Source organism: Oryza sativa, chromosome 3, assembly GCF_034140825.1.
Source record: "Oryza sativa Japonica Group chromosome 3, ASM3414082v1".
NCBI classification, from domain to species: Eukaryota; Viridiplantae; Streptophyta; class Magnoliopsida; order Poales; family Poaceae; genus Oryza; species Oryza sativa.
The window spans coordinates 15,465,499-15,475,622 of record NC_089037.1 but is presented as its reverse complement, the minus strand read 5'-3'; the positions used below and the strand labels follow the sequence as shown (position 1 = coordinate 15,475,622).

Genomic DNA, 10,124 nt, shown 5'->3' with positions numbered 1-10,124 from the left:
AGGTGGAGGTGGGCGGAGACGGGGTTAAGTACGCGGCGGCACGTCGGTTTGCTCACCACGGCTTGCTTCCCGTTTGAAATTTGGAGGTGCGGGCCTGGGAGGGGGACAAACACGCTCGAACGGCTGGGCTTTCCTTCTTCGGCCCAGAATACCTTCATGGGCTTGTCATGGGGGCCCACATATAGATTAACTTTAGCTTTGTCTTAGCAGTCCTTGAAACTGTTGATCATCATCCTCTGAAACATAGAAAAGTTTGAAAATTGTTTGTTATAAATGATAAGGCTGTTTGGTTTGATGCCCAAATCAACCCTATTGAAATTGTCAATATTTTGTTGGGAAGAGATGTTGCCAGTATTTGATAGGGGTAGAGATATTTAAAGTGTGTCTGGTTTGTTGCCATTGCTAATGTTTTGTGAGAGGAAGTTTCTAGGATGAGTACTGCTTGCTATATATACGGCCCAGTTGTACAATTCATGTGTAACAAAAAACATGCAACCATATACCAATCAAAGAAGAGCACATATGCATTGCGGCGGTTTAGAACCGTTGATCAAATTCAGTTGTACTAAGTGAGTTGGATAGTTTGATTGTATGCATAGCAATTTCCTTATAGGATTATCAAAAATATTATTATTGGACTATTTTGACCGATTTTTGAATATTACCTATTTATTTTGGTAACAAACTAATCACAACGCTACATGCTTAGGCTACATATAACAATGAATTTATCACAGGTATAATAGATCCCTGCAGTGCTGTTTTTTTTTATATATATTGAATGTTACTTCTACTCCGCTTGGTAAAAAAATGACGTTCAGTCTTTTTTTAGTATTTTACAGTACGATTTTGGTCATATTTTTTTTATTAAAATAAGTTTATAGATTGAGAAAATTTATGGTGTTGTAAAAGCATATTAAAAAGAAGAACACAACATCATTTTTCATATTTTCAGATTGTAGTTTAGAGTCATTGATAATCGAAGTCTTAAAATTTCAATTAATGCATATTATCCAAATGTCAAATATTTTGTGATCCCTCCGTTTCGAAATATAAGCACACACTTTATACACAAATATAAGCATTTTTTGGACACAAAATCCAAATCAATGGAATCTTGTTAATTTAAGTCAATAAGATGAATGGGGGAATTCAAAATATTCAAATTCTAGCTAATCAGATGTTTGGGGGGAATCCAAGCCCCAAAAAATTTAAGTATTTTTTCTTAAATCTTAATATTTGTTAAATAATTTAGAAATGCTTATATTTGAAAATAGAGGATGTATTTATTTCGACAGAAGTTCTTATAATCAATTTTCATGGCCCTCTCTTCAAAGTAAAAAAAAAATCTAAATTCAACTAAATGCAACATTTTTTCAAGAGTTTTCTCAATGACTATTTTGTTTTTCAAACGAACCGAATCAAACGATACCAAGTTTCATATTGACATAGCAGAAAAAAATTGCAAAACCACAACTTTCAGAGGTTAATCAGAAAAAGGTAAAAAACACACCACCTCCCACACCGATAGCACATATACACAAACTAAGGAAGGAAAAAGCACTAATCCGATCAACGCTGAACATGATCGGTCACCGTCAATCCTAAGAATGAGCCACAACCATATTGTCGAGCACCAACTCGAACCAGCTGAACCCAAACTCCAAGAACCTCGGGGGTCACACCCTTCACCATCCAACTGATTGCAGACCTTCTAGACAACGCCTCTAAGGAAGATGCGATATTTAAAGCAGTATCACTGCACATCCAAAAGAACTTAGACATGGTTTTCAATAGGGGATCTACTAGAAAAAAAAGGAATGTATCTCGACAATGGCGCCTCCTAGATAGAATATGGTATCCAAAAGGTTGCTGCTATTGATCTGGTGTGCTGCCATATTAGGCTTTCGCCTGCCACCTTCCTACCCCCTTTGCTCATAGCTCTAACACCCCACAACCAACAAACCGCCATTGGCGCATAACCGCCGCCTGTACCGACGCCCCACCATCGATCAACCATCGTGCGAGTGCCCAAGCACATTCACTTGAGTTAAGGTAACCCCACTATTTTTTATAGCTATGATCATTTGAGTTATGACTGATAAGGAGTTGAAAAATGAACCAAGTAACAAAATAATTATATATGTATTATTATTATTATTAGTCTATAAAAGAAAATATTGAAACATAGTCTAAAATAATTCTAGAATCAACTTAAAACTGAAATTAAACTTTAAAATTGAAATTTTAGCTATGATAAGTTAAAGGACGACGAAAGATTTACCCCAATATTCATCGTACGGCTCGTACTGATCCTATATCATCCAAGTGGGCGGGGGAACCGGAAGGAAATGGAATCATCTAGAGCATTTCGGAAGCCGCTAACCCAAGTATCCCACCGGGGACGAATTTACGGATTTGCCCTCCACCTTCTCCCTCCCCCTCGCGGCGCCGCTTCTTATACCCTTCCTCCTCCTCCGGCGTCGTCCCCGAGGTCTTCTAAAAAAAACCCTAATCCATCCACTCCAAATCGCCACGCAGGAAGGGAGGAAAGGACCACCAGCCACCGCGCGCGCCCAAATCGTCGCAGCTGCTTCCCCGAGGAGAAGAACATGAGGTAAATACTCCGTGCTGCACTTTAGCTTGTTACTGCTGGTGATGGTGGTGGTGTCATGTGGAGGTGCGGCTGATTGTGCCTGGGTGGCTGTGGGGTGGTGATGTTTTAGTTTGTTCTTACATGTTCTTGCGATTGCTGGTATGCTTGTGTTAGTTTGGTTAGATCGTAGGATATATGAAATCTTCTGGAAGAACTTTGGCTGTTGACTTGCTATCAGCGGTGGTCAATTTTCTTTGGTGGAGCAAGAAACATTAGAGTTGTTGCGGTTTTGTTGGGACGCTAGGTCCTCCCGAATGCTTTTGCCCTGTTCTCGGATGCGGATGCGATTTCTTATCCTTTTGAGTAATTGATGAAACGATTGTGCTGTTGTCCTATTGGTTAACTTGTCTCTGTTGCTGTGATTTGGGGCAATCCTATGGTGCGCTTTCTGGCTGTTTTACTGCGTGTGTTCATGATTGCAAACCTGAAATGTGTTCATGATTGCAAACCTGAAATTGTGATGTGGAGTGCGATTCTGAGCAAAATTTTATGGGGGATTGGTTTTGTGTGCTTGCAGTCGCCACCCGAGCACTAAGTGGGCGCAGAGGTCCGACAAGGTGTTCTTGACGATCGAGCTGCCCGATGCCAGGGATGTGAAGCTCAACCTGAAGCCTGAGGGCCAGTTCATCTTCTCGGCGAAGGGCCCTGCCGACGACACCCCTTATGAGCTTGATCTTGAGCTCTTTGATGCTGTGAATGTTGAGGTTAGCGCAATTGATGGCATATCTCCTCTGTTTCGTTATAATCTTTTGCATTCTAATAGTATTTTTTGTCGGTTTTTCGCAGGAGAGCAAGGCAGCTGTTGCGGCAAGGTCCATATGCTATCTTATCAAGAAAGCAGAGAGCAAGTGGTGGCCTAGGCTGCTGAAGAAGGAAGGCAAGCCACCTGTGTTCCTCAAGGTTGATTGGGATAAGTGGCAAGATGAGGATGATGAAGACATTGGGCGTTAGTCCTTTTCTGCATCCCTTGTGTTCTGTGTTTGGCTTTGTATTATCTAGTTTGGCGCGAATTGACAGTGCACTTCCTTCTTGTTGCAGTTGGTGACTTCGGTGATATGGACTTCTCGGTATGAGTCTACCGCAATTTCAGCTGGTGGTAAAGGAAAATGGTAGTAAGGATTCTCATGTTTTTCTTTGTGTTGCAGAAGCTGGGCATGGGAGGTCCTGATGATGATCTTGAGGACGATGACGAAGATGACACGGCTGACAGTGCTAACAAAGGTATATTCTCCTTGTCACCTGTATAGTTAACTTGGAGAGAAAGACTGGTACTACTTGCTTCATGCTCCAAGTATGTTATTAGCACTTATTTCATAACTGAACATTCTTCTGGTATTAGCTGTTTGGGCCAGTTCGAATGCTAGATCTTTCTCAACTCCTTGAACTGCTTATCCCTTTGGCTCAGTCCCCTGAAACTTTGCTGATTCATGAGGTTCCTCAGAGTAGCCTTTACATCATCATTTGTTTTTAATTTGTCATGATTTCATGTCCATGGTCATTATTACAACTTGGTGATTCCCCGTGCTTTGCTGCGGAAATTACTAAGCAATTCTCAAGAAAATATCTACTTTCTTGTATATACATATATTTCTATTAGTATATGTATATAAAATTGATTGAATGATGGTTGGAAATAGTAAATATGATATGATATCTTGATTGTATTATTGTCCAATTGACTACCTGATTAATATATAGCATTTAGATAGGGTGGTGATTAATGGCGTTGTTTAATTGGTGAGGAAGTGGAGGGGACTTTTATCTAACGGCTAATACTGGAAAGACTTGTCAATCCAACGGTTGAAACTATTTTGATGACGTGGCTAAACGTGGTGCCTGTTTGTGGTCTCACTTATATAGAAAGCATAGATTACCAATATGGTTTTCTTTGAGCAACAATAGTAAGTTTGACCTGTCTGTATCCTGCATGTCACTTTCTTTATTGAATAAATGCTGTAACTCTGACTTTTTGCATGTAATCTGTATGTTTATGGGCAACAACTTTTCCAATGGCATTCCTTTTGACATTCCACATCATGTTGGATGCAGCATGTTGATTCTAATGCAGGACTGCCAGTCTTAGCAGTTGATTCAATGAATTGCCAGTCTTAGCAGTTGATTCAATGAATTGTTGTTATAGTCTGGGTCAGTCAACGTACCATTTTGTCTATGCAATACCATTTCAAACTAGACTAGTTAACCAATGTTATGTAAAACTCTTGTGAAACATCTGATCTGATTTAGCCAACATGAGCATAGTAAACTGAACTTTCCAGGGATCTTAATTTCTCATAACAAGAACTCTGTATATTCAACTTAGTGAATTCGCCGAGAGGCAATTACCGAACTAACTTTATGCTTCTGCAATCTGCAGATGATGAAGACATTAAGGCAGAGGGGAGCGGGGAACAGGAAGCTGCTGGTGAAGCGAAGCCGTGAAATACCTGAGAGTTTTAGAACGCTATGCTTGACTTGTTTGTGACGCTGCCAGGTCTTAAGATTTTTTTGGTGTAAACTCTGGAGAGTGGATCACTGCCACTAAAGTAAAGTAGTAGTTATGGTTTAGTAGCTCCATTTTGTTAAAAAACTTTGTGCATTGCACACTGTTCTGTTATGTGAATCGCCATATTTGCATCAACCATTGCAAAGCTATCCAGCCATTCTGTGTTTCATACTTTTACTCATAGCGGTTTGGTGGCATGTTCCATTTGCCTTGTACTTTGGAACTTGCATAATTGTTCGTGACTGTAAAAATAAACTGAAGTATCCAGCTTGCTCAATCCATATTGTTACTGCCTGATCTACATGTTATACAACTAATCATGGAGATCACTGACAATTTGTTTTCTAGGGAATTCAAAAATCTCAAAACTATTGATGATCATGTAAGCAGATAACCATATTCTTGCATTGATTTAACAAATTGTAAGGTCACAAGAAGATGTAGATCTTCACAAAGATGACAGAATATTGCTCTCAGGGGCAGTGACAACGAGTTCGGCAAATGCAAACTCCTGCTCCCTTTTGCTTAAACTCTCTGTTACAGCTGCCATGAAGAAGCTTTGCCCAGTTTCCTCACAATTCAATGGAGAAGACACTCCTATGATGGCTCAAAGTGGTGTCCATTTTAGAGACTGCTACTATTAAATACAGATCAATTACGAAAAGAGACTCTAGGTCGCTAAGGAGATGATTGCAAGACTAATATATAGTTCTTGTGTTAAAAATTCACATCTCTGCGTTTTCTCAGCTGTCAGGTAGCCTCCTGTTTAATACTTCGGGTGGTGGCCGAAGCGTGCAAACCATCTCTCTGGTCTTCCCAAAATAAACCTGCCATCATAGAGATACAAAGCATTAAGAAAAATACATCTACGCAATTAATCTCACACTAAAGAAACAACTTAAATGTGAAACTGTTCTTTCTTTGACGTGTGATGTGAAACTGTTACCTGGTCCAACGAATTTCTGAGCTTGCCCTCCATTTCTTCTATCATTTTTCCCATATTAACCAGGTGCCCATCTGCCACAGCAAGAGTCATACTCATCTGAAAAGAGAACAGGTGGTTCAGGATTAGGTTGCTTGGATTTTCCACAGCTTAGCAGAGTCTCCTAATAAAAAGAAGTGTCTTAAGAACGAATTTTTTTATTATGTTACTGATTCAATGATTGTGCCACAAGAAATCTGCAAATTGATAAGTTATGTCTTTATAAGTGTTGCTTGTCTTTCAAAAAATAAGTGTTGCTTGTCTTTCTAGGCTTTCTAAGTTTGCAATTAACTTGTAAGTTTAATTCTCCAGAACACTTTTGAAGAATTCATCTATTTCTTACTCCTTGCGTAGGTGATCCCAAAATGTGAGCCAATCAAACATTTTTATGTTTGATCACCATTGCACGGAAAGGTGTTTACACTTCAGTTTGGCCCCATAAAATTAAATTGTTATCGCTAGCTTTATTGTCAAGTACTCATTCATAATATGTATCTTCTGTATCTAAAAAAAAAAGTATCTTCTGTGATTTTTGATATTATGATAGAAATTTGTGGCCGAATTGTAGCCTTGTGACCATGCAAGGGTCTAAAATTGTGAGAGCAAAGTTGCTTTACATCCAGAACGACATGTCTTAAGACTACTGATACACTATAGAGGTACATGTGTAAAGCTATATTGATGGTTCAAATTGTTTTATTTATGCACAAAGTCTGGGTTCTACAAAGTACTGAGGTAGTAATACACATCAATAACTGTGGAAAACAGGGATGAAAGATGCCCTTGAACTAAGGGCAACTTAATATGACAAAAAGGCGGATAAGACAGGAAGGGAGATGTTACCTGCCGCCTGATTGATCCCGACAAGTTGAAAGTTCCAGATTGCTTGTTATCTGTTGTCAATGATAGCATCACAGTGCTGTTCAAGCAGTAATGCGCTGCTCCTTCTTCTTCAGGACCAACCTGTTAAAGTTACATAAATTTTCAATGAGTACTACAAAACAACATAGCCAGAAACTACCAGTAAAATAATCAGCGACTGCATGAACAGTTTTGTCTTAAGCCACCTGAATGACATGAATAGCATCCCATGAACCAATCTGCATGTGCCCTCTTTTTCCTTCTCCATCTGCAGCCACATAACAGGAATACTAGTTAAAGAATTTCAGATTATCTGGTCAAATAAACGAGATCTCATCGAGTGTTCCTACAGACCTTTCTTTATTAAGAAGCATGCAATAAAACTCTCATCTTCATCCTCCCAAATATACACAGAAGAGATGCCACCTTCGTAATACCTATTTGTCAATAGGAAATTGTACTACTTACTTTACATGCACATAGCAGATATAATCACCTGTATGCTAAATTGAGAAATAACGCAAGTGCAAGCAATAACATTATTCCATGCTGGTGCTTAGCATTACTGAATCAAAGAGAGTATGAATCTTACTGGTCACGGTAGACAGAGAAAACATCATTTGCCTCAACTTCAAGATTCCTCATCTCTTCGGAGGGAACTGTTCCATCTTCCAAAGGAGGATCGTATTTGTTTGACCAAGGAGACCTGCAAGCCATCCCCACAATCAACAAATCGGGAGCTACAATACAGACTGCCCAACAGTTAACATCCCCCCCCCCCCCAACTTAAGTGTCCGTGGTGATGAGAATCATAATTAAATGAAAGCGTTTGCAGGTCTTTGCATTGGTTTTCTCGATTGATGCATTTGCTTGTTAGTCAATTTGTAGAGCGAGTACAGGTATAGCTGCAACTATCACTAAGCTGCATTCCTGAACAATTGATTATCCTGTGTGCCTGCCTCCGCGTTCTTTGATACTGCTTGAAGCTTTCGGTATTCATAAGGTGGATGCTTTTCGCAACACTCACAAAGAAGAGATAACTATAACAGAAACCGTGAGCGTATCGACGGATCGCTGACCTGTAGGAGTCAGCGTCACGGTTGTACTCGCATAGGATGTATTCCTTCACGCTCTCCTTGTCCATGCAAACCTGCAATTCTTGCACCATTTCTATTAGGAAAAGAACGTGGCAGCGCAAAGAGGAAAGAGAGAGACGCACACAAAATGAGACGAAAGGCATCCATAGCTACAAAATTTGCGATCGGGTCGCGCGGATTCTGGTTCGAGCACCTAAAGGGTACATTGGAGCAGAGCGATTCAATTCAATTCGGCTGGACCGGCTCTCCACACAAAGGCAAAGAAACGCCCGTTTCTTGTAGAAACACACCGGGCCATTCTCGCGAGCAATGATTAAGACACCTACTTCCATCTCTCTATCTGTGAATCTTTTCGAGTAACAAGAAGAACATCCCATAACCAAGAAACTGGAGGTAGGTAGTTGTGACGCGATGCGATAAGAGGAAGATATAGGCACCTGGAGCGGGAGGTCGACCTGGGAGAGGAGGTCGAGGGAGTGGTCGGGGATGAGGGAGAGCAGCGCGTTCAGCGCCGTCTCCGCCCTCCCCGGCGGCATCCGCCGCATCAGATCCATCGCCGCCTCCATGTCCGCCCTCCTCCTTCCTCTGTCTGATATCTCCCCCCTTTCTGGCTTTTCGGCTGCGTGCCGGCCCTGCCGCTGTTGCTCTCCTCTTTGTGGTTACTCTCCTCCTGTCGCTTTTCTCCTCTTTTCTTTTTTTTCTTCTTCTTTTATTTAAACTCTGTTATGTTGTTCTGAATTTTTGTGTGTGTGTGTTAGAGAGCAGTGTGCCAGTGATTGCTCCTGATCCTTCACGATCTAAATTTTCTGTAGACATGCATCCAAACTTTCATGTAAAGAGAGAGCTTATCTAGACTTAAAAGAAAAGGGAGAGAATAAAGGATATTTTTTTTAGAAAACTGTAAATTTAGTAAATTTAGTGACTACAACATTAGCTAACTAGTATTTCAAATTGTTGTGATTGCACACAAAATTATCACGAAACTGCAACTTCGAGATCACCCTAACATTGGAATACACTTACTTTCGCTTAGTCCCATCTCTATCGTTGCTAATGTTGCTGACACATTGGGCTCACATGTCATGACGGAAGTTCCTGACGTAGGCGAAACAACGAGACATGTCAGTAATATATGAATCAAAAAGAATCAAATCTCATGGCCGGTTTAGTAGGTAAAAATTTTTGTTTTGGGGAGTCACATCGGATATACAGATACACATTTAAAGTATTAAACGTTGTCTAATAATAAAACAAATTACAGATTCTGCCTGGAAACCACGAGACGAATTTATTAAGCCTAATTAATCCGTCATTAGTAAATGTTTACTGTAGCACTACATTGTCAAATCATGACGCAATTAGGCTTAAAAGATTCGTCTCGTGATTTCTATGCAAACTGTGCAATTACGGAGTAGTTTTTTCTTTTGTCTACATTTAATGCTCCATGCATGTGTCCGAACATTCAATGTGATATTTTTAGGAAAAAAAATTTTGGGAACTAAACCAGGCCTCAGAGGGAGTACGAGAGTGACAATTGCCACTGTGATAGCTGTGTTGGGAGTCATTTCAGGTATTGCATACCACACTAAGGGCCTGTTTAGATTCCACCCTAAAATTTTACACCCTATCACATCGAACACTCAAACATCTGCATGAAGTATTAAATATAGGCTAAAAAAATAACTAATTGCACAGATTGCGACTAATTTGCAAGACGAATATTTTAAGTATAATTGCTCCACGATTTGACAATGTGGTGTTACAGTAAACATCTACTAATGACAGATTAAATATGCTTAATAAATTCGTCTCGCGGTTTACTGGTGGATTCTATAATTAGTTTTTTTATTAGTGCCCAAACACCCCATGCGACACCCTATATAATATCCAATGTGACACGCCAAAACTTTACATTCCTATCTAAACACCCCCTAAACTCAACGTGGGCAACAAAGCCTTGTGTATCGTTGGCCTATTTTTCATTGCTTGGTAATACTTCGTTGTATTTTTCACTTGCTTATCTTA

General features: G+C 40.0%; 2 protein-coding genes across 4 annotated transcripts; one reads left to right on the top strand and one right to left on the bottom strand.

Moving 5' to 3' along the window:
* The first annotated feature begins 2,491 nt into the window (after nucleotides 1-2,491).
* Nucleotides 2,492-5,316, top strand: LOC4332979 (co-chaperone protein p23-1). 2 transcript variants are annotated; one of them, XM_015775971.3, is made up of 6 exons: nucleotides 2,492-2,617; nucleotides 3,174-3,360; nucleotides 3,443-3,602; nucleotides 3,695-3,723; nucleotides 3,802-3,877; nucleotides 5,031-5,316. In XM_015775971.3, the coding sequence occupies exons 1-6, from the start codon at nucleotides 2,613-2,615 to the stop codon at nucleotides 5,093-5,095; spliced, it is 522 nt and encodes a 173-aa protein (XP_015631457.1). In that variant the 5' UTR covers nucleotides 2,492-2,612; the 3' UTR covers nucleotides 5,096-5,316. The 2 variants fall into 2 exon arrangements, with proteins under 2 accessions (XP_015631457.1, XP_066164664.1); XM_066308567.1 differs by lacking the exon at nucleotides 5,031-5,316 and adding an exon at nucleotides 4,706-4,796.
* A 226-nt stretch (nucleotides 5,317-5,542) lies between these two features.
* LOC4332978 (probable F-actin-capping protein subunit beta) lies at nucleotides 5,543-8,724 on the bottom strand. Of its 2 annotated transcripts, none has more exons than XM_015775969.3 (8): nucleotides 8,537-8,724; nucleotides 8,082-8,152; nucleotides 7,595-7,708; nucleotides 7,357-7,439; nucleotides 7,209-7,270; nucleotides 6,985-7,104; nucleotides 6,106-6,201; nucleotides 5,543-5,986 (listed from the first exon to the last, which is right to left on the bottom strand). In XM_015775969.3, exons 1-8 carry the CDS (start codon nucleotides 8,663-8,665, stop codon nucleotides 5,903-5,905), a joined length of 759 nt encoding a protein of 252 aa, XP_015631455.1. In that variant the 5' UTR covers nucleotides 8,666-8,724; the 3' UTR covers nucleotides 5,543-5,902. The 2 variants fall into 2 exon arrangements, with proteins under 2 accessions (XP_015631455.1, XP_015631456.1); XM_015775970.3 differs by having other exon boundaries at nucleotides 8,555-8,724.
* Nucleotides 8,725-10,124: the final 1,400 nt, after the last annotated feature.